Source organism: Mesocricetus auratus, unplaced genomic scaffold (assembly GCF_017639785.1).
Source record: "Mesocricetus auratus isolate SY011 unplaced genomic scaffold, BCM_Maur_2.0 Super-Scaffold_100025, whole genome shotgun sequence".
Taxonomy (NCBI): Eukaryota; Metazoa; Chordata; class Mammalia; order Rodentia; family Cricetidae; genus Mesocricetus; species Mesocricetus auratus.
This window is the reverse complement of record NW_024429206.1, coordinates 1,482,271-1,507,729: the sequence shown is the minus strand read 5'-3', so window position 1 is coordinate 1,507,729 and position 25,459 is coordinate 1,482,271. Positions and strand designations below refer to the sequence as shown.

General features: G+C 38.9%; 1 protein-coding gene across 1 annotated transcript in view; it reads right to left on the bottom strand.

Annotated features, from left to right (window-relative positions):
• The window catches only part of LOC101827201 (vomeronasal type-2 receptor 116-like), a 33,825-nt gene extending 9,605 nt beyond the window's left edge, over nt 1-24,220 (bottom strand). Inside the window, exons 1-3 of the mRNA XM_040731523.1 lie at nt 24,018-24,220; nt 14,873-15,164; nt 13,417-14,223 (exon numbers count right to left, since the gene is read on the bottom strand). Coding sequence (XP_040587457.1) covers nt 13,417-14,223; nt 14,873-15,164; nt 24,018-24,220 — 1,302 coding nt within the window. The remainder of the gene's footprint in view (nt 1-13,416; nt 14,224-14,872; nt 15,165-24,017) is intronic.
• Nucleotides 24,221-25,459: the final 1,239 nt, after the last annotated feature.

The following is a 25,459-nucleotide window of genomic DNA, read 5'->3' as shown; positions in this document are numbered from 1 at the left end:
CAAAATACAGGTTGCTGCCATTGTTCCTACTTGTCCATAACTGAGATACTATTGTTGAAGACACCAAAGTAGAATTGAGCTGGACGTCCTTACTCTAGGCTAGCCTTCAGTGGTGGATGCCGTGGATGCTGTTGGGGAAGCCAAATCATCATTGGCCCTAACTAGTTGCAATACCCTTGATTATAATAATGACCTTCCTGTCGAGATAAACTCACTGGTGTAACAGCACATGAATGTTATGGTGAAATTGAAGCACATAGGAGGAAATTCATAGCTGCTACTTATGGCTGAAGAGGACATTGACCCTAAAGGTACTGAACTTTTGTTATTTTGCTGAGTTGATGTGGTGTCAAACTGCTTTCAAAATTCTTACGCTGACACTGATAGATCAGTGCTGCTTTTAGCAGTCGTTAGAGACATTTCTTGGAATGAGCAGAGGTTCTCAACTGGTCAAAGTACTAATAACAAGTGACTGAAGCACAAAGTGATTTGAACGATGAAATGTCTCTCATAAGCACAGACATTTGAGTACTTGGTCCCCAATTGCTGTTACTCTTTGGGGAGGTTAGGAGATACTGCCTTGTTGGAGGAATTATGCTACTGGGTATTTTCTTTCAGAGTTTAATGACCCATACCACTTCCAGTTTCCTAGCTCTGAGTGAGATAGAGGGTGTCAGCTACTCTCAGCTTGATACTCTACTTGGTAACCAGACCTATTTGTTGCTGCCATGCTAGCCTCAAAATAGTGGACTGTGAACCTCTGGAACTATAAGCTGAAATAAACTCTGTTTTCTGTAAGTTGCCTTGGTTACAGTGTTTTAGCATAGCAATCAAAAAGTAACTAACACAGAAGTTGTTATCAGGCAGGAAGTGTTGATGTGAAGAAACTTTTCATGTTTTTTTTATGGAGGAATGTTGTAGTTTTTGGAACTTTGGAATAAAAAAATCAAATGCAGTAGGCAAAGATGAAAGGACCTTCCTAGTAAGAGCGTGGAAGACAGTGGTGCTGGAAAAATTGGTAATGTTGGGCACTTCAGAGGTTGCAGGAGGAACTATTGCAGTAACTGGGTTAGAGGTCATTCCTGTGATATTTTGGGAAAAATGTTGCCTCTACCTTTGTCCTAAAACATGCCCAAGGTTAATTTAAAAAGTAATGGACTAATTCATTTGATAAGGGAAAGTTAAGACAGCCTAATTAATATCAAATCGCTGGCATCATCATTATTAATAACTCTTACATAGATCTAGAATGAAAAAGTGCAAGAAGGGCCTTCACTTCTATAATTTTCCCTAGCCATGGTGCTTTATATAGCAACATAAAGGTAATTAATACCGAGTGCTTGGTCCTGGACAGAACATATAAATCACTCACACTAAGGTTCAGGGTGTATTGTGGAAGAGAAGACCCAAAGAAGGTTGATTCAGAGGATGAGAATTTTGTATAAGACTCTGTTGTTGCATTCATGAATTTATTGCAGCTGTTATTACCTACAGAAGTTCTGCATGAAGTTATGCTCATCACTGCCCAGTTGAGACAGAAAGGCCCCACCAGCACACACTGGAAGGAGTGATGGGAAGAAGACAGAATAAGAGCTCACTCAGCAATCAAAAGACCAACATGACTCCACCAGAATCTAGGGAACCAATGCCAGCAAGACCTGAAAAGCACTACATAGATGAAGCAGAGGAGACAGACCTTAAAACTCATTTTATGAAGATGATAGAGACCGTCAAAGAAGAAACGAGGAAATCCCTTAAAGAAATAGAGGAAAAACAAACAAAAAATCCATGAAATGGGGGAAAAATTCAAGAAATAAACAAATCTCTCAAAGAATCTAAATAGTACCAAGAAAAAACAACCAAACAAATGAAGGAAACAAGTCAAACAGTTGAAGGATTGAAAGCTGAAATAGAAACAAGAAAGAAAACACAGAATGAGGGGATGCTGGAAATGGAAAAGCTGGGTAAATGATCAGGAACTACAGATGCAAGTATCACCAATAGAAAACAAGTGATAGAAGAGAGAATCTCAGGTGTTGAAGACTCATTGGAGGATATACAGTCGTCAACCAAAGAAAACCTCAAAACCAACAAATCCCTAACACAAAATATCCAGGAAATATGGGACACCGTGAAGAAGCCAATCCTGAGGATAATAGGTATAGAAGTAGTCAAAGAAATACAGCTCAAAGGCACAAAAACATATTCAACAAAATCATAGAAGAAAACTTCCCTAACCTAAAGAAGGATATGCCTATGAAAATACAAGAATTTTACAGAATACCAAATAGGCTGGACCAGAAAAAAGAAGTCACCTTGCCATATAATAATCAAAATATGAAACCTACAGAATAAAGAGAAAATATTCAGAGCAACTAAAGAAAAAGGCCAAGTAACATATAAAGGCAGACCTATCTGAATTACACCTGACTTCTCAATGGAAATGATGAAAGCCAGAATATTCTGGACAGATGTCCTAAAAACGCTAAGGGAACGAGGAAGCCAGCCCAGACTACTATATCCAGCAAAGATTTCAATTACCATAGATGGAGAAAACAAAATATTCCATGACAAAGCCAGATTTAAACAATATGTATCCATGAACCCAGCTCTACAGAAAGTGCTAGAAGGAAAACCTAGATCCAAGGAAGATAACTACACTCACAAAGACACAGGCAATATATAATTCCACTTTACAAAACACCAAAAGAAAAAGGGAGGAGAAACTACACAAAATAACTTCACTACCAATAAATCAAGCACAAACAAGAATCATCAATCAATGATCATTGATATCCCTCAATGTCAATGGCTTCAACTTGCCTATAAAAAGACACAGACTATCAGAATGGATAGGGAGACAGAACCCATCCTTCTGCTGCATACAAGAAACACATCTCAACATCAAAGACAGACGGTATCTCATGGTAAAGGGTTGGGAAAAGATTTTCCAATCAAACGGACCCAAGAAACAAGTGGGTGTAGCAATCCTAATATCTAACAAACTAGACTTCAAATTAAAATCAATTAAAAGAGACGAAGAAGGACATTTCATATTCATCAAAGGAAAAGTCCATCAAGATGAAGTCTCAATTTTAAACATCTACACCCCAAATACAAAGGCAACTACATTTGTGACAGAAACATTACTAAAGCTCAAATTGCACATAAAATCTCACACACTAATAGTAGGAGACTTCAATACTCTGCTCTCCCCACTAGACAGGACCCCCAGACAGAAACTTAACAAAGTAACAAAAGAACTAATAGAAGTTATGACCCAACTGGGTTCCACAGACATCTATAGAACATTCCACCCAAACACAAAGGGATATACCTTCTTCTCGGCACCACATGGAACCTTCTCTAAAATTGACCACATAATAGGAAACATAGCAAGTCTCCACAGATACAAAAATATTGGAATAACCCCCTGTATCTTATCAGACCACCATGCATTAAAATTAGAATTCAACAATAACACAAATATCAGAAACCCTTCAAACTCATGGAAATGGAACAATGAACAATTGCAACATCCCTTGGTAAAGGAAGAAAAAAAAAGAAATTAAAGGCTTCCTGGAATTCAATGAGAATTAAGACACAACATACGCAAACTTATGGGACACATTGAAAGCAGTGCTGAGAGGAAAGTTCATAGCACTAAGTGCCCACATGAAGAAACTGGAGAACTGTCATACTAGAGAATTAATAGCACAGCTGAACGTTCTAGAACAAAAAGAAGTAAACTCACTCAGGAGGAGCAGACACCAGGAAATAATCATTGAAGGCTGAAATCAATCAAGTAGAAACCAGGAAAACATTGAGAAGAATCAATGAAACAAAGAGTTGGTTCTTTGAGAAAATCAACAAAATAGACAAACCTCTGTCCAAACTAACCAAAAGACAGAGAGAGAGCATGCTAATTAACAAAATCAGAAATGAATAAGGGGACATAACAACAGACTCTGAGGAAATCCAGAGAATCATCAGGGCATACTTTGAAAATCTGTACTCTACAAAATTTGAAAATTTAAAGGAAATGGACAATTTCCTGGATAGATATCACTTGCCAAAAGTAAATCAAGAACAGATAAACAATCTAAACAGACCTATAACACTTAATGAAATAGAAGCAGTCATCAAAAGTCTCCCAAACAAAAAAAGCCCAGGCCCAGGTGGCTTCAGTGCAGAATTCTACCAGAAATTCAAAGAAGAGCTAGTTCCAATACTCCTCAAAGTATTCCACACAATAGAAGCAGGAGGCTTACTGCCAAACTCTTTTTACGAGGCTACAATTACCTTGATACCCAAGCTACACAAAGACACAACTAAGAAAGAGAACTATAGATCAATTTCCCTCATGAACATCAATGCAAAAATACTCAATAAAATACCGGGAAACCGGATTCAAGGACTCACCAGAAAAATCATCCACCATGATCAAGTAGGCTTCATCCCATGGATGCAGGAATTGTTCAACACTAGAAAAATCTATCAATGTAATCCACCATGTAAACAAACTTCGAAAGAAAAACCACATGATCATCTCACTAGATGCTGAAAAAGCCTTTGACAAAATCCAGCATCCCTGCATGATAAAGGTCCTAGAGAAATTGGGGATAACAGGAACATACCTGAATATAATTAAAGCAATATGCAGTAAACCAACAGCTAACATTAAAGTGAATGGAGAGAAACTCAACACAATTCTTCTAAAATCAGGAACAAGACAAGGCTGTCCACTCTCTCCATATCTCTTCAATATTGTACGTGAAGTTCTAGCTACAGCAATAAGACAAAAAAAGGAGATCAAGGGGATACAAATAGAAAAAGAAGTCAAGCTTTCACTATTTCCAGATGATATGATAGTTTATATAAATGACCCAAAAAATTCCGCAAGGGAACTCCTAGAGCTGATAAACACCTTCAGCAAAGTGGCAGGATACAAGGTGAACTCAAAAAAATCAGTGGCCCTATTATATACAGAAGATGAAGTGACTGAGAAAGAAATCAGAGAAACCTCAGCCTTTACAATAGCCATAAACAGCATCAAATATCTGGGGGTAATATTAACCAAGGAAGTGAAAGACCTGTATATCAAGTACTTTGAGTCTTTAAAGAAAGAAATCAAAGAGGATACCAGAAAATGGAAAGATCTCCCATGCTCTTGGAATGGTAGAATCAACATAATAAAAATGGCAATCTTGCCAAAAGCAGTCTACAGATTCAATGCAATCCCTGTCAAAATTCCAGCACAATTCTTTACAGACCTGGAAAGAACATTAATCAACTTTATATGGAAAAACAAAAGGCCCAGGATAGCCAAAACAACCCTATACAATAAAGGAACTTTAGGACGCGACACCATACCTGACTTCAATCTCTATTTTAGAGCTATAGTCCTGAAAACAGCTTGGTATTGGCACAAAAATAGGCAGGTTGACCAATGGAACCGAATTGAAAACCCTGATTTTAACCCACACACCTATGAACACTTGATTTTTGACAAAGAAGCTAAAACTATACAATGGAAAAAAGAAAGCATCTTCAACAAATGGTGCTGGCATAACTGGGTACTGGTATGCAGAAGACTGCAGATAGATCCATGTTTATCGCCTTGTACAAAACTTAAGTCCAAATGGATCAAAGATCTCAACATAAATCCAGCCACACTGAAACTTTTAGAAGAGAAATGGGGAGATACTCTTCAAAGAATTGGTACAGGAGACAGCTTCCTGAACATAACAGCAGTGGCACAAACACTGAGATCAACAATTAACAAATGGGACCTTCTGAAACTAAAAAGCTTCTGTAAGGCAAAGGACACAGTCAACAAGACAAAAAGGCAGTCCACAGAATGGGAAAAGAGATTCACTAACCCCACATCTGACAGAGGCCTAATCTCCAAAATTTACAAAGAACTTAAGAAGCAAGTCTCCAAAACACCAAAGGATCTAATTAAAAGTTGGGGTACAGAACTAAATAGAGAATTCTCAATAGAGGAGGCTAAAATGGCCAAGAGACACTTAAGAACGTTCTCAACATCTTTAGCCATCAGGGAAATGCAAATCAAAACAACTCTGAGATACCATCTTACTCCTGTCATAATGGCTAAAATCAAAAACACCGAAAACAATTTATGCTGGAGAGAATGTGGAGAGAGCGGAACACTCCTCCACTGTTGGTGGGAGTGCCAGATACTTTGGGATTACAGCCACTTTGGAAAGCAGTATGGAGATGCCTCAGGAAAATGGGAATCAATCTACCACAAGACCCAGCAATTCCACTCTTAGGCATATATCCAAAGGAGGCAAATTCATACAACAAGGGCATCTGCTCCACTATGTTCATAGCAGCATTATTTGTAATAGCCAGAACCTGGAAGCAACCTAGATGCCCCTCAACTGAAGAGTGGTTAGAGAAAATATGGTACATTTATACAATGGAGTATTACTCAGCAAAAAAACAATGGAATATTGAAATTGGCAGGTAAATGGATAGCACTGGAAGAAACCATCCTGAGTGAGGTGACCCAGTCGCAAAAAGACAAACATGGTATGTACTCACTCATATATGGATTTTAGACATGGATTAGGATAGTGCCAGTCTGCACTTCCACTGATAGAGAGTCTGGGAAACAGGAAAGAACATAAAAGATATGCATATATCCATAGTCCCCAAGAGAAGAGGATTGAGACAAGATCCTCTGAATGGATGGGGAACAGGGCAAGGGGTCGGTGGGAGTGGGAGCTGTGAAGAAGAGAGGGGGAGAAGAGGAGGAGAGAGTAGGTCATGGGGGAACAGGAAGTTTGAGTGGGTGGGGGTAGAATAGGGGGAAGAGGGAATCATAGGTTAGAAGACAGATCAGGCACCAGAGTGACCTCTAGTGATCTAAAGGGATGACACCAATTGGCAAGCTAAGCAATAGTGGAGAGACCACCTAGAATGCCCACTCCTGATAATGAACTTGATGTCTATAACCATCTTGGAGCCTTCATCCAGTGACTGATGGAAGCAGAGGCAAACACACGCAATTAAGCACTGAACTGAACCCAAGGAGCCCAGTGACAGAGAGAGAGGAGTGATGAGCAATTTGGCAAAGAATGGGCTGGCAAAACCAGCAGAGACAGCTGATCTGAACAGGGGAGAGCTCTTGGACCCCAGAACGACAGCGGGAAGGCCAGCATGGGACCGATCTGGACCCCCCGAATGTGAGTGTCAGTGAGAAGGCCTGGGCAACCTATGGGGCCCTGAACAGTGGATCAGTGTCTATCCCTGGAATAAAGTCATTGTGTGCCCATAGCACAAAGAGGGATGCTCTCTCAGCCTGGACTCTTAGGGGAGTGCCTGGACCCTACCCTGAGTGAAATGACAGACTCTAGATATCCCCTATGTGGAAGGAATTGGGAATAGGGTGGGAGCCTGTGGGGGGGGATGGGGAGTGCGGGAGGAGGGGAGGGAGAGGGAACTGGGATTGACATGTAAAATAAGCTATTTAAAATTAAATGAAAAATTAATAAAAAAGAAAATCTAAAAAAACCAAAAACAAATGGTGCTGGCATAACTGGGTGCTGGTATGCAGAAGACTGCAGATAGATCCATGTTTATCACCTTGTACAAAACTTAAGTCCAAATGGATCAAAGATCTCAACATAAATCCAGCCACACTGAAACTTTTAGAAGAGAAATGGGGAGATACTCTTCAAAGAATTGGTACAGGAGACCACTTCCTGAACATAACAGCAGTGGCACAGACACTGAGATCAACAATTAACAAATGGGACCTCCAGAAACTAAAAAGCTTCTGTAAGGCAAAGGACACAATCAACAAGCCAGAAAGGCAGTCCACAGAATGGGCAAAGATATTCACTGACCCCACATCTAACAGAGGCCTAATCTCCAAAATTTACAAAGAACTCAAGAAGCAAGTCTCCAAAACACCAAAGGATTCAATTAAAAGATGGGGTACAGAACTAAATAGAGAATTCTCAATAGAGGAGGCTAAAATGGCCAAGAGATACTTAAGAAAGTGTTCAACATCCTTAGCCATCAGGGAAATGCAAATAAAAACAACTTTGAGGTATCATCTTACTCCTGTCAGAATGGCTAAAATCAAAAACACCAAAGACAATTTATGCTGGAGAGGATGTGGAGAGAGGGGAACACTCCTCCACTGCTGGTGGGAGTGCCAACTCCTACAGCCACTTTGGAAATCAGTATGGAGATGCCTCAGGAAAATGGGAATCAATCTACCACAAGAGCCAGCAATTCCACTCTTAAGCATATATCCAAATGAGGCAAATCCAAACAACAAGGGCATCTGCTCCACTATGTTCATAGCAGCATTATTTGTAATAGCCAGAACCTGGAAGCAACCTAGATGCCCCTCAACTGAAGAGTGGATAGAGAAAATGTGGTACATTTACACAATGGAGTATTACTCAGCACAAAACAAAACAATGGAATCTTGAAATTCACAGGTCAATGGATAGCACTGGAAGAAACCATCCTGAGTGAGGTAACCCAGTCACAAAAAGACAAATATGGTATGTACTCACTCATATATGGATTTTAGACATGGATCAGGAGAGTGTCCGTCTGCACTTCCAATGACAGAGAGTCTGGGAAACAGGAAAGAACATAAAAGATATGCGTGGTATCCAAGAGAAGAGAAATGAGGCAAGATCCTCTGAACAGATGGGGAACACGGTGAGGGGTGGGGGGAAGGGGATCTAGGAAATAGAGAGAGGGAGAAGAGGAAGAGAGAGTAGGTCACGGGGGAACAGGAAGGTTGCCTGGGGGGATAGGATAGGGGGAAGAGGGAATCATAGGTTAGAAGATAGATCAGGGACCATTGTGACCTCTAGTGATCTAAAGGGATGACACCAATTGGCAAGCTAAGCAATAGTGTAAAGACAACCCCGAATGCCCATTCCTGATAATGAACTTGATGTCTATAACCATCCTGGAGCCTTCATCCAGTGACTGATGGAAGCAGAGTCAAACACCCACAGTTAAATACTGAACTGAACCCAAGGAACCCAGCGACAGAGAGAGAGGAGCGAAGAGCAAATTGGCAAATAATGGGTTGGCAAAACCAGCAGAGACAGCTGATCCGAACAGGGGAGAGCTCTTGGACCCCAGAATGACAGCTAGGAGGCCAGCATGGGACTGATCCAGACCCCCTGAATGTGAGAGTCAGTGAGGAGGCCTGGGCAACCAAAGGGGCCCTAAGCAGTGGATCAGTGTTTATCCCTCAAATACTAACATACATTGTGTGTCCATAACACAAAGAGGGATGCTCTCTCAGCCTGGACTCTTAGGGGAGTGCCTGGACCCTACCTTGAGTGAAATGACAGACTCTAGATATCCCCTATGTGGAAGGAATTGGCAATAGGGTGGGATGATGGGGAGCATGGGGGTGTGGGAGGAGGGGAGGGAGAGGAACTGGGGTTGACATGTAAAACAAGCTATTTAAAATTAAAATTATAAAAAATAAAAAATAAAACAAAACAAAAACAAAATAAAACAAAACAAAAAAGAATAATAAGTATAGAAGAAAGCAAAGAAACACAAATCAAAGGTGCAGAAAAGATATTCAACAAAATCATAGAAGAAAACATTGCCAACCTAACGAAGGAAATTCCTATGAAAGTACAAGAAGCTTACAGAACACCAAATAGACTGGACCAAAAAAGAAAGTCCCCTCTCCACATAATAATCAAAGCCCCAGACACACAGAATAAAGAAAGAATATTAAGAGCAGCTAAGGAAAAATGTCAAATAATACACACAGGCAAGCCTATCAGAATTACACCTGACTTCTCCATGGAAACTCTGAAAGCCAGAAGGTCCTGGATAGATATTCTACCAATACTAACAGACCAGGGATGCCAGCCCAGACCACTATGCCCAGCAAAGCTTTCTATTAATATAGATGGAGAAAAAGTATATTCCATGACAAAACCAGATTTAAATATTAAACATCTACAAATGCAGTTCTACAGAATGTTCTGGAAGGAAAACACCAACCCAATGGAGTTAACTACGGTCCCACCTTACCAATAGCCAAAAGAAAAAAGGGTGGAAATCCACACATGATTTCACCACCACCAACAATTTAAAAAGGAACAATCAATGTTCATTAATATCTCTTAATATTAATGGTATTAACTCACCTATGAAGAGACACAGACTAACAGAATGGATACGAAGACAGAATCCATCCTTCTGCTGCATAGAAGAAACCCATCACAACCTGAAAGATAAATTGTACCTCAGAGTTAAGGGTTGGGAAAAGATTTTCCAAACAAATGGACCCAAGTAACAAGCGGGGGTAGCAATCCTAATATCTACCAAATTAGACTTTACACTAAAATTGATCAAAAGAGATAAAGGAGGTCACTTCATATTCATCACAGTAGCAATCCACCAGTATGAAGTCTCAATTCTGAACATCTATGCCCCAAATACAAAGGCATCCATGTTGGTAAAAGAAACATTATTAAAATTCAAATCACACATAAAACCTCACACATTTATAATGGGAAACTTCAACATCCCACTCTCACCACTAGACAGGACCACCAGACAGAAACTTAGAAAAGAAGCATAGGAACTAATAGAAGTTATGACCCAATTTTGTTTAACAGATATCTATAGAACATTTCATCCAAACACAAAAAGAATATGCCTTCTTCTCAGCCCCACTTGGAACATTCTCTAAAATTGATCACATACTTGGCAACAGGTACAAAAAAATTGGAATAACCCGGAGTATCTTATCAGAGTACCGTGGTTTAAAGTTAGACTTAAACAACAACACAAATTGCAGAAACCCTACAAACTCATGGAAATTGAACAATGCCCAATTGCACCATTCCTGGGTCAAGGAAAAAATAAAAAAAGAAATGAAATATTTCTTAGAATTCAATGAGAATGTGGACACAACATACCCAAACTGATGGGACAATTTGAAAGCAGTGCTAAGAGGAAAGTTCATAGCACTAAATGCCCACATAAAGAAACTGGATAAAAGTCACACTAGAGAATTAACAGCACAACTAAAAGCTCTAGAACAAAAAGATGCACACTCACTCTGAAGGAGAAGACACCCAGAAATGATCACATTGAGGGCTGAAAACAGTAAAGGAGAAGTTATGAAAACAATGCAAAGAATCAATGTCACAAAGAGCCACACTGATCCTTTTAGAAGAGAAGGTAGGTGGTATCCTAGAAGGAATGATACAGGAGACTGCTTCCTGAACATATCACCAGTAGCCAAGAAGCTGAGATTGACAATTAATGAATGGGAACTCCTGGAGCTGACAGGCTTTTGTAAGGCAAGGACACTGTCAACAGACAAAACAGCAGCCCACAGAATAGGAAAAGATATTCACCAACCCCTCATCTGACAGAGGGCTGCCTTCCAAAATATGCAAAGAACTCAAGAAGTTAGTCACCAAAACACCAATTGTCCAATTCAAAAATGGGGTACAGACCTAAATAGAGAATTCCCAATAGAGGAGTCTAACGTGACTGAAAGACACATAAGAAAGTGCTCAACATCCTTAGCCATCAGGGAAATGCAAATCAAAACACCTCTGAGACGCCATCTTACTCCTGTCAGAATGGCTAAAATAAAAAAAAAACCAATAACAGTTTATGCTGGAGAGGATGTGGAGAAAGGGGAACACTTCTCCACTGCTGGGGGGAGTACAAACGCATACAGCCACTTTGGTATTCAGTACGGCAGTTCTTCCGGATAATGGGAATCAGTCAGCCACAAGATCCAGCAATTCCACTCTTAGGCATATACCCAAAAGACGCACATTCCTAAGAATTTGTATATCCCTGTGAAGAATATGCTGTTTTAAAAATTATTTTCTAGAGAATTTCATACCTAAGTAAAGTAAACTGCATTTACATAATTTCTATTCTCCATTTTCATCTCAAGTCCTCCCATGACACCCACCTCCCTCTTAATCTTATGACCTTTGTACACATGCACACACACACACACACACACACACACACTGACACCATACTGAGTCCCTTTAGTGTTTTTGTATGTACAAGTGCTGATCGCTTGGGATAAGACAACCTATCAGGGTACACATCTCTGAGGAAAACTTATTCTCCCTCACTCAGTATGCACTTACTGCCTGAAGGTCTTCACCTCGTTGAGGGAGTTTGTGAATTTCCACTGTTCAGGTTGACAGATCAACTGGTGTTTTCATTATGCCTGCTTACATTTCGTGATGGTGTTGTAATTTTGATTGAAATTACATTTAATATGTTAATTGCTCTATAGGATGACCACTTATACAATATCAATTGATATGATCTATTTTCATGGGAGGTCATTGCACTTTTTGGGGCCTTCCTCAATTACTTTCTTCAGTGTATTAAAGTTTTCATTGTAGAGAAGTTTCATTTCTTTGGTAAGGTTTATTCTCAGATATTTAATTTCTTTGTGGCTGTTTTCAATGGGACTATTTCATCATTTTTTGATTGTACATTCAACATTGGTATACAGGAAGAGTGATTATTTTTGTGATAATTTTTTGTCTTGACAATTTGCTAAAAGTGTTTTTCATGTCTAAGAGTTTCTGATGGAGTCTTTAGGGTCTCTTATGTATAGAATATTATTATCTACCAGGAAGGATGTTTTGGCTTCCCCCTCTCTTATTTGTATCCTTCTATTACCTTTTCTTAACTTATTGTTTCTGTTGAAATTAGATTATCTGTCCGTGTCTGAGCACCTTACCCTGGGCCAGCTCCACCCCTAACTTCGTCTGTAGTCTTTATTGAATGCTGTGGAATTACATATGCCTGGGCATCCTACCCTTATTTTTCTCTGCTGCCCAGTCTGACTCCACAGGCCTTGCTGCATGTTGTGGTAGTCCCATGAAGTATTCCATCTCCATTTAGCTCAGTCCCTTCCCTTTCTTCTGAAGCCTCTTGTCCATGGATGGGACTCTACATACTTAAGTGTAATATTCTCAGTTGGTCCTTCCCTCCAGCTTTTCTCTGTAGACTCTTTCTCTATGTTGTGTGATTCCATGTCTCTAGGCACTGTATCCTCTACAGTCAGCTCTGGCCTCCCAGCCTCCACTGGGACTCCACATGGGACTCATAAGACTAGATATATTATGCGTTTTTCCTATAGAAATCCTTGATCTGGCAACACAAAACACTAATGTAGATTTAGAACAAATTTCCTTCTTTCCACAGATACTTTGTTCTTTGAACCATGTCTGTATACATCTTGACTTGCCTGCTTTTCAGTGTTACAAGTAGTTTATTTTGTGCTCTTAGAGATCCTAATACTAGTAATGTGGCCTCCTAAAGAATAAATTTAGAAAAATCGCATTGCTGAAGTTGTGAGCAATCCTGGGGGAGACACATTACCTGCCAGGCTGGAAATATCAGGTCTTGTGACTTTCTTATTTGCTTTTCTTCTACTTGATGAAGAAGCATCTCATGAAGGCTGTGGGCCACAGCATACACAGCATTATATGTGTTATAAGGGTACTCAGTCATGACCATATCAAAAGAGTTTTTAGGTGATTCATGCAAGGAAACGTTAGGCGCACAGTTCTCCAGTGTATTACAGTCATCATCAGCAAATGAGCAGTTAAAAAAGTAGAACCAGAACCTCGTAAGGTAAAAATCTTCTGGGTATTTGGAAGGGTGAACTGATTGGATAAAATTTCTGAAACCAGAGATTTCCTTGTGGTGATGTGTGAAAATGAGACTCCCATGGAATGACTGCAAAATGAAATGTTTTGAATGGAGGAAAATATCCCATTCTGAGTTCATGATCCAGACTTTCATGGTTACTAAACTATGTTTTAAATAAAACAGTAAACCTCTCAGAAAGTCACTGTCACCATAGGCAATGATCACATTTGCTGATGACTTCAGAAGCCGTGTAGGATTCAACTGTATGTTTGCTAAAAAGGATACTTTGCTGACTGGGAGCATTTCTACAAATTCTACACATATTCTGTTTTTGTCCATTTCTGCCCCCAAGTCTGCGATGATCTCAACACCTTTTTGTCCTTCAGACACAATCAACCCCACCCAATTCCAGTGGAAATAATTCAATAAGGAGACAATGCCATTGGCCAGAGACATATCCTTGGAGGCCGTCTGATAGAGATCAGGAAACTGGTCATGATTGTTCAGGTGAAGATCAAAAGACCCAATAGCCAGCTAAAAGGTAAAGAAGAGAGAAGCAGAATTAAGAGAATGGAGCCTAGTGCACACTCCCAATCATGACACAGTTTTTGAAGCAGCTAGAGTGATGAAGAGTATTTGATCATCACATCTGTATATGTGGGCACATGGGGTCCACGGTTAATTCTGGAATCCTTACTCTGTCATTCTTCAGTTTTTTCTTTTCTTTTGAGCATAGATCTCTAATTGAACCTGCAGCTCACTGTTTGCCTATGAGGGGCTCTCTGCTTTACCAGAACTGACGTTAAAGATGTATAATGCCATGGCTAGGTTTTATTTGAGTGATAGAGATCCAATCTCATGCTTTGAATTAAATACTTCCTTTCAAAATCTAACTCTCTAGACCATAGTACCATTAAAATTCTGCCATTCTAATTTCTGAGAACTTTCTAGAAAATTCTTGATTATACAGAGTTCCAGGTAATCACTCTCTGTTCCTGCTTTTATCTTTTCTCTGTGGTAGACAAAGAAAATGTGGATATGTCATCAAGTCACTGAATAATTACTGTTTGGGATTATAACCTTTGTCAGATGCATGAGCACAATTTTTTCATCATCTTTTGCCTCCTGGAATGGCACTGAACTTACGAGTGTTTTTATGTCTCTTCACTCCACTCATTCTCACCTGTGGATATTTGTAGAGTCCCAGCAGTGTCGCTATATGGGAAGATATTATCGATGATACTCCTGTGAGTACTGCAACATACTTCATTTCTCTCCTACAGGTGTAATTAGGAACATACTTCTTTGGGCCTGATTGCCATGTGATGCATCTATCCAAAGTCCACCATTCATTGAACAGGACATTATAGATGTCATATCCCAGAGACACATTGGGTAAAAGGTGTGGGTTTTGGTTGATCTCCTCAATGGCAAAAACCATCGCGAGAACAAGCTGGTAGTTCTTTGAATTTAACCTGAACAGAAGACACACACATATTTAGGGGTGCTGTGGTTTTATGTCAGGTATCTCCCACATACTCTTATCTGGACTCTGTCCTCATTTGATGACATTAACGGAGGCTGTGGATCTTTCAAAAGGCTAACCCTCATTGGAGCAAGTGGGTCACATGGGAGAGGCCTTTGGCTTTACGTCTCGTCATCATTTCCTCTCCAATGTCTTGTTTCCTGAGGGAAAATACAATGTGACCAGCGAAATTCCTGCTCCTGCCATTGTGATTTCTCTCCCTACTGTCATGCCCTACCTGACCTGATGAATAGCAACTCTCTGGAATTGTAAGTAAAAAAAAAACACTTGCCCTTAACTTGCTTTCGTGTGGTGTCCACACCATGAACAAGTCCTAGGTATCAGAAGATGAAAGACAAGATGTCCTATGTTTGTCCTAAGAGAATGCTTCTGCCATCTTTACTGCTAGGAGAATGCATGTGCATCTGTGTCTCTGCCTGCTGTCTGTGTGCCGTAAGTAGTGGGCAGCCTTATATACAGACTTACAGCACAGTGGAGAAACCCCAGGTTCTGTAGCCCATGTTTTCCTCATGCTAGATATTGATGTCAGGTGGGCAAGCCCGGGGCTGTAAGCCCTGACTAGAGAACAAGATGCATCTGTGGCTATCATGTGACAAACAATATACAGAGGTCCGTGGATGTTGGGGCCCAACAATTTTGTTATGGTATTTTATCACAGCAATGGAAAAGAAATATTCTACATGTGTTTTAAAAGAGACAAAACAACACAAGATAATAGACTTTAAGTTGATAACATATATAATACACTTTAAAGCTTTACAGTAGTAGGTCAAGTCAAAACAAAAATTTGGAGAAACTGAAAAGCCTATTCATCTCTGAATAATGGAGGTATGAAGGACGGAGGTAACATCAGAAACTTTTTAGGAAGATATGGATATTTAAATTAGGACTGACAATTGCTTTTAATACGTTATTAACATCATTTTCTAAATCAATTAAAGTTTGAGAACTAGGCATCCTGGTACATGCCTTTAATCTCAGCATCTAGAAAGCTCCAGGAGTTTTGTCAAAGTTAAGGAGGAGGGATTATATGAGCAAGGGGGCAGTTGGTCAAGATCACATTGGAGAAACCCACAAAGACATTTGACAGGAGTCTGTGGGAGCTCAGGTACTCTAGATGGACAGCTGGCGAGTGTGCATGGGACCAAACTAGGCCCTCTGTATGTGGGTAACAGTTTTGTAGCTTGGTGTGTTTGTGGTGCTCCTGGCAGTGGGACCAGAATCTATCCCTGGTGTATGATCTGGCTGTTTTTAGCCCATTCCCAATGGTGGGATGTCTTGCTCAGCATTGATACAATGGGGAGGGATTTGGTCCTTCCTCAATGTGTCTGGCTTTTTTCACTCTCCATGGGAGGCCTTTCCCTTTCTAAGGAGTGAATGGGAGGTGGGTTGGGGGAAGTAGGAGGGGGGCAGCAGGAGAGGAGGGAGTGGGAAATGTGGTTGATATGTAAAATGAATAAAACAATTTTAAATAAAGACATTATTTTAACATAAAAATTTCAAGGTTACAATTCAAAAGTTCCCGTATTCATCTCAACAAAGCAAAGATGTTTAAAAACGCACCCAGAACTTTTATTTCTGAGGAGAATAGAGGAAGAGCTGTTCTGGGCGTTTTCTTGTCTCACAAGGTCCCACAGCCCTTCTCAGCCCCAAATAAGCACAGAGATGCTGTATTAATTATGAAACTGTTAACTGATGGCTAGGGATTCTTATTGACTAGCTCTATCTTAACTATTAACCCATTTCTATTGATCTGTATATTTCCACGTGGTCTTGGCTTACTGGACCTGTTATTCCTCTTGGCAGCTTCATAGGGTCTTGTCTCAATCTCCCTCTACCTTCCTTTGCTAGAATTCTCCTCGCCTCTTGGACCTCCCTATCTTCCAGCCTCTATTGGCCAAATAGTGTTTCATTCATCAACCAATAAGAGAAACATATATACAGAAGGACATCCCCCATCAAAAGACTTCAAAGTTCCACAAAGAAGTAAAAGAATGGCAGTAAACAGCAAAACAGGGCACTGAGAGAGAAACGAATACAACCTCAGGAATTTAGCTCCTTGGCAGCAAGAGAGAAGGCAGAAGCTGCATCCAAACGCTGAGCTATGAGAGAGGAGTCTCCTGAAATACCACCTCCAGGAGAAGCACATCTCTCTTATTAGCCATATTCAGCACTATTCACAGAAGCTAAGTTATAAAATCAACCACAGTGTCCATTAACAGAGCTATGAGTAAAGAAAAAGTGCTACACATGTACAACAGAATTCTATTCAGCTGTAAAGAATGCATTTATGTCACTTGCAAGAAAATGGGTTTAACTGGACAAAATCCTTTTAAGTGAATTAAGTCAGTCTTAAAAAGACAAATATCACATATTTTTTCTATTGGTAAGTCCTAGATTTTATATACATACATAAAACCATATATGCACAGATGACATGAAAGTAGACACAAATTCATGAAATTTTCACATAAATAAATAGAACTAGAAAAAAAACATCCTGAGTAAGGTAACTCAGAGCCAGAAAGACAAATATGGTATGCATTTGCTCATGTGTGGATGTTAGCTGATAAATCATTGATAATCGAGTTACAATATGTATTACACAAGGGTTAGGTTGAAAGTAAGGGATTGGATGGGGAAAGGGATGGATCTCCCTGGGAAGGTGAAATAGAATAGATAGTTATGAGTGGTTGAGTATGTCCTATAATGGGGTGTTCAAACAGTGCCAGGAGAGGGAAGAAGGGTGAGGGAGAAAATTTGGGGAGGTCCAGCCAAAACTGTGAAGGGTCATAAGAAAACAATACAGTAGAAGCTTCCTATAATATATACATTTATGAAAGTGTTCTAAATAAAATTGCCGAATGATAGTAATACAGAGCCCAAAATGGACATCTCTTGTCACTAAATGCAACAACCAGTGCCAGGATAGGTTATATCTAATTGTGTTGTTGTTCATAGGGGTCCCAGCACAACCCCCAAACAACCTAAGCTAATGCCAAGGCTATTTTTTTGTATCCACAAATTGGTAGAAAGGCACTATTTCTGAAGACAGGATTCTACACAAGTCATTGAAGATGGAGAAGACATCCTCAGTGAGGTAACTCAGATCCAGAAAGACAAATTTACCTCTATGGACTATTTATTATTCATGGGACTTGAGGGTATTTTGCATGCTATTAGAGGAGAAAGGTAAATACCAATGCAACTGCAAACAATTTCATATGCAGTTATGACCTGCTTTCAAGATATTCTGGTGCAACCGTGGTTTGAGTTAAGGTCCACACTATGAGATATTATCCAATGCTGCTTGGGTGACCAATAACCTGAGATTAGATAGTTCAGGAACATAGATGAAAACCAGCAATAAAATGACTCCTAATAACATTCTGTTATATTCATATATCTGTTCCTTGCTCAGCCATCATCAGAGAAGCTTCCTCCTGCAACAAATAGGAACATACACAGAGACCCACAGCCAGACAGTAGATAGAGAGTTAGAGACCTTGAAACACTTGTCCTTGTTCTAAAAGAGATGTCTCCATCAAATCTCATCCCTCAGGACTCAAGAGTGTAAGAGCCAGAGGTGATGGAGGACACTAAGATTTCAAGGTCTCCTAGACATAGTCGGGCTGGTGCACATATGAACTCACAGAGACTGGAGCAGAATGCACAGGGCCTGTGTCCTGATGGGATCTTAAGAGCTGAATGGAGAAGTGGACACATGCCCCCACCCCTAAGCAGAATCCCAGTTCAAATACAGAAAAGCTCTGGGCTTCTTCCAGTACTTGCTCTACCTGCAACCACCCACAGGTCCTTTCTGCACTGCCTACATCACCTCACTATGTACCCAGACTTTCCATGTCTTACTTCAGGGTCTAGCCTGGTAAATACACCTGGCCCTCCATTCCTTCCCCACAACCCACCAGATCTAGACTAGGTCCCACAACCAGTGTACCAGCACAGTCTGGCCTTTCCTGCCTGCACCATAAAAGAGGTTTGGGCCAGGATTCTCAACAGCTATGTATGAACCCACAGGAGTATACCACACCATATGAAACTTTCCACCCATCCAGATCTGCCCTCACAATCTAGACATACAAAAAGAATCTATATCCTGTATACCATCCTTGTCCCCCTTTTCATATTACTTCATTTCACCCAAGTCATTTCCAATCTCTAGACACAACCTAGGAGAATTTGAACTGGTGCCTATTTAGAGCCTTCACCTCTACTGACTAGTGTTATTGCACACTTGCAGAGGAGAAAGTTAAACCCCAAACTAGCTACAAACTCTGTGATCTACAATGGTGACCTGCCTGTAAGCTACACTAATACAACAGTGCCCCAAAAGTTGTGAGAGTAATTAACTAATATCCAATGCTGCTTTGGTGGCCAAGAACCCAAGATTATACAGCGCAGGATCCTAAGTGGAATCCAAACACTACTGTTCTACTTAAAGAACATAGCAATAAAATGACTCCTGATGACATACTGTAATCTTAGATCAGTGTCTTGATCAGCCATCATCATAGAAGCTTTCTTCCATGGGAGAAGGGAATAGATACAGATATCTACAATTAGAAAATGTGCAGATATTAGAGGTCTTTGAACACTCAGTCATAAATGGGACGTCTCCATCAAATCCCTCTCCACAGAGCTCAGGGAACCCTATGGAAGATGAGGTAGAATGATCATAAAAGCTATAAGGGACGGAGGACACCAGAGAACAAGGACTTCTAGGCACACCAGGATAGACACACATTTGAATTCACAGAGCGAGGCAGCATGCATGGGACCTGCACATGTCTAAGCCAGTCGAGGTCTCAGCACGGAAAGGTGAAGTAGACACAACAAGCTCCATTCCCTAATCCAAAAGCTAGCCTAAGTTGACAACAACTTGCAAAGGAAAAATCAGTTTTTTCCCCGATGGAGTCTAATTGGGTATACAAACTCATGACCAGAAATAGGTGGCCAAGAGAAATGAATTTTGGAGATTTTATTGTTTTGTAGTGATTTGCCTAGGCATTTCCTCCCTTAAAGACCTCCCTCTCTTTCCATGTCTATCTATCTACACAGCTTCATACATATATATGTCTATATACACACACACACACACACACACACACAAACACACACATATATATATATACGCAGACACACACATATAATGATTTCTAATTTTGTTTTCATGGAATTTCTTTGTGGGTTAATGTGTGTGTATATATGTCTGTGGTTCTTGTTCTTTGACTTTGGCTTTTTTTTCTGTTTGCTTTGTCCTGTTTTTAAATCTTATACTATTATTTTAAATGCCTGTTTGTTTTCTAATGAAAGAGAAAAAGCAAGAGTGTGGTTTGGGTGGGTGGGAAAGTAGGAAGGACATGGGAGGAGGTGGGGAGGCAAAGCCATAATCAGAATATATTGAATGAAAAAATTTTCTAGAAAAACAATAACATCAAATACCAATAACTTCAATTCTCTAATTAAAACACACAGATTGACCTGATAGATCAAGAAACAAAGTCCATCTCATCTATCTTTGGTTGCCAAGAGACACATCTCATTTTTAAATGTAGTCACCATCTTAGAGTAAATTGTTGGACAGAATTACTTCAATCAAATGAGACACAGAAGGAAACAGGCATTGCTAAGCTAGTATCTGACAAAATAGATTTCAAACTAAAACTAATCAGAAGAGGCATCAGTTAACCAGAAGATTTTAGTATCCTAAACATATATTCTCCCAAGCCTTGGGCATCCCCACTTTCTTTAATAGGTAGGTCAACTGGAAAAAATAGAGAAGCATTAGAATTATCTGACATCATATATCAAATATCCTTAACAGATATTTACAGAATATTCTAACAAAACAGCAAAAAAGAATACACATTCTACTCAGTGGCACCTTGAACCTTTCATAAAATATACCACATCCTGGAACACAAAACAAATCTTTACAGATTCAAAAGGATTGAAATCATTTCTTCTATCTTGTATCAATAAAACAAAATTGACAGAAAAATCTATCTAGTAAATATTTAAACTTATGGTGATTAAACAAATTATTGCTGAATGATAAATTAGTCAATGAAGAAATTAAGAGTAAAATGAAAAAACTTCCTGGAAGTAAAGGAAAATGAAAGCACAGCACAAACCTCTGGACACATTGAAACCATTGTTATGAGAAAATTTAAAGCTCTATGCATGCACATTAGAAATTAGAAAGCATATAAATAAATGGCTTAATGATACCACTCAAATTTTGAAAAAAATAGAAAAGGAAAATGCAACCTAAACCAAATCTAAAACCAGTCAAGGGCAAGAAATAGTAAGAATCAGAGTAGAAGTCAATAAAAAAGAAATATTCAAACAAGCAAAATAACACAAAGAATCAGTGAATCAAGTAACTTGTTCTTTGAGAAGATAAACAAAATTTACAGACCCATGTTCTAACTAACGAAAATAAAAAAGAGAGGAACCAAATTAGTAAAATCAGAAATGAAAAGGGAAACTTTACAACATGCACCTAAGAAATTGATACTATCACGAGGGAAATTTTTAGCACCTGTTTTTTGTTAACTGGAATTTTAAATTAAGATGACTTTCCAGATTACACCAGATCACAAAGATTAAACCAAGCAGAAATCCAAAATCTAAATAGAACTACAACAAATGAAAGGATTAAAATGACAATGAAAAGTCTTCAGTTGAAAAAGTCCAGGGCCAGATGGTTTCACCACATATTCTACCAGATTTTTAATCTTTCAGATCCTTCTTAAGTCAGTCCTTCTTAAACCATTAAAAAAAAAGAAACACAATGAGCACTCCCAGCCTTCTAAAAAGCAAGTATCACTCTAACACAAAAAACCAGGGAAAGACATCATAGACCAATATCCCTAATGAACATAGACTAAAAAATAGTCAACAAAACACTTGCAAACAAAATCCAACAAAAAGACCATCAACCATGACCAAGTTGACTTTATCCTTGAAATTTAGGGATAGTTCAACACATATCTCAAGTCAATAAATGAAATAAAACACATAATGAACTTACAGACAAAAATCACATGATTATCAACACAGATACATAAAAAGCCTTTGACAAAATCCATCATGACTTCAAGTTCGAGGTCCCAAAAAAGTGTAGGGCTAGAGGGAACATGACTCAACATAAAAGAGATATATATGATAAAACCTCCCGTCAGCATTGCCAACATATATGGAGATAAGACTGAGTAATCCCACTCAGAAATTAGTCAGGGCTATCCACCACCTCCATTCGTTTTTAACATTGGGCTTTAAATTCTAGCTAGAACAATGAGGCAAGAGAAAGAAATTAGGGGAGTACAATTAAACAAAGAAAAAGTCAAATTATCATTATTTATAGATGACATGATTCTGTATATTAGATATCCAAAAATTCTATCAGATAAGAAATGATTGTCACATTCAGTAATGTGGGAGGATGCAGAATCAACTTGTATAATCAATAGCTTTTTGACATACCAACAGAAATATACAAAAAAGGATATAATTAATACATGCCCATCCATAATAGCCTCAAAATAAACTATCTAGGAATAAATCTAACCAAGGAAATGAAGTATTTCTTTAATGAAACTTTAAAGTTCCAAAGAAGAAAAGACACTAGTAAATGCAAAGATACCTGTGCTCATGGACGGATAGAATGACCCTTCTACCAAAAGCCCTTTATAGATTCAATGCAATCCTAGTCAAGACCCCATCTTAGTTTTATCAGGAACAAATAAAAATATATCGTAAAATTTAAATGAAATGCAAAGCAAACCCTAGAAAAAATAACAATACTGGAGCGGTTACAATTCTAGATCTTAATATATATTAGAGAGCAATAGTAATAAAACAACACAGTACCGACACAGAGCATGCATGTAGAGCATTAGAACTAAATCAAATTCCAAACTTGAGAACATGTAACCCCAGCAATTTAATATTTGACTAAGATGCCAAAAATACACATTACAAAGAAAAGAAGCATCTTCAACTAATGGTTCTGGGAAGACTGGATGTCCACAAGCAGAAGAATGAAATTAACCCTTTATCTATAACCTTCACAAAAAACTAATTCAAGTGGATCAAAGCCCTAAATGAAACACCAAAACTGTTAGAAGAGAACATAGGTAGTGCCCTCCATAATATAGTTGTAGGGAATGACTATGTTTGTTCAAGTATTAAGGCCAAAAATTGATAATTTGGGTATTCATGAAGCTAAAAGTCTTCTGCACAGTAATCAACAAAAAAGCACACCGAGTAAGAAAATCTTTGCCAACTATACATTTAACAGAGGTTTAATGCCAGTATAAATACAAATAAGTCAAAGAAGATAACAGAAATAACAAAAAATAAAGATCCTATGCTATTTGGAAGGAAACTTTTCATATACTCATTGTGCAGATTCCATGCGAAAGACTGGTGTTGTAATTCTAGGCAATACTGTTGGATATTATTCAGTGACAACACAGGTTTGAAGAGGGCCAGGAATGGGGAAGTAATAAGGAGAGAATTGAGTCTCAGAAAGGAGAAGCCAGAATTAAGGAAACTAGAATTCTTTTGTTCTTTTGAGGCAAAGAACCTAGTAAATAGAAACAGTAAAAATAAATGGCAGACATGGCCATTTATGGAGTAGAAAGAGCACTATGCAGGATGTAGACAGCACCAGTGTATGCACACATAGTATTTCTAGGCATTATCTAGTCAAAAGTAAGGAAGACAATGAAGGAATGAAAACAAATGAACTTACTGAACATAGTAGGACATATTGCTTGGTTCCTCACTCATGAAATCTAAAACAATAGTAAAAAGTGGAAAAAATGCAGCAACCACCATTTCCCCATCCTTGTACACACTGGGTTTTGTCCTTGAAGCACAGTAAGAACGGTCAAAGGAGTAGACATTGGTGGAATACTGCAGGACCAGGAACATAAAGAGCAGGACAAGCATCATGGAAGTATCTACAAAGTCTAACTCTGCGTAGAGTTCAAATTTTCAGAGCCAGCAGGTGTATACATATCCTATGTATTTGTATCCATTCATATAAATCACAATTTTGTCGTTGACTCTGATGGCCACCCCCATTCCCACAGCTCCTTCAACTCAGTTTCTAATATCCCCTGGAGGTTTCTCAAAATTATTCTTCCTTGGAGCGTCACATTTGCAGTCCTTCATGTTTAAAAAAGCACAAAATGGAAAACATGTTTGAAGCTCATATTCTCCAGTCCCTGGTGCCATGATGTCATTCAGCCCCACTGACAACAGGGCTTCCTCCTGAGATGAAGTCCTTCTGGAAAGACTTGACCAGGCTGGCGTCCAGAAAATTTTATCTTCAGATATGGATGATAATATTTTCATGAGGGATTGGGGTATAGCTTTGTTTCTTTTTATCATGTTCAATGTTTTGGGTTTTCTCTTCAGCACCACATAAACTGGCATTATTACAAACATCTGTAATCCCAGCACTGGCAGATCAGAAGATAGGAGAATCAGGAGGACAAGACCATCTTTATGTACAATAGGGTGTTTGAGGTCTACAATTACTACAGATTCTGCCTCAAAAGTGTTGTTATAATCCATCTATATGTACACAGCATTTATTTTTCACATTTTTGTGGTTTTATTAGGGTATGTGGGGTATCTGTAACTTTTTCCCTCTTAAGTAGAAGAAAATGAACTGAAAATATTAGTAAATTATTCTACCCTAAGATATTGAGAACAAAATACATTGACATATCTTTATTGCCCTGGAGCACAGAAACACATCAATTGAGGAAGTGAAATCTTTCAGTGTTATGTTGTTTGTGGTGTATCATTGATATCATATCTTTACTAAATAATGATTTATCCAGTTTGGTTTATAAATTGTGACATATTCTACTCCATTTAAATAATTAATAATATGGGAAATCATATGCTAGAATAAATTATGGAGTATATGGGACCTACCTGTCCTTTGTTTTCAATTTTATCCAGACATAATAATGCTTTGAAACAGAGACTAGTAGTTTTTTTGTTCTGTGTGTGTATGTGTGTGTGTGTGTGTGTGTGTATGTGTGTGTGTATGTGTGTCTGTGTTTGTGTGTGCACATCATGTGGTGGCCAGAGTTTGAAATCAGATGTCTTCCTTAACTGCTGTCCATCTTATTTTGTTCCAGACAGGGTTTCTTAGTGAAACCAAAACTGTATGAT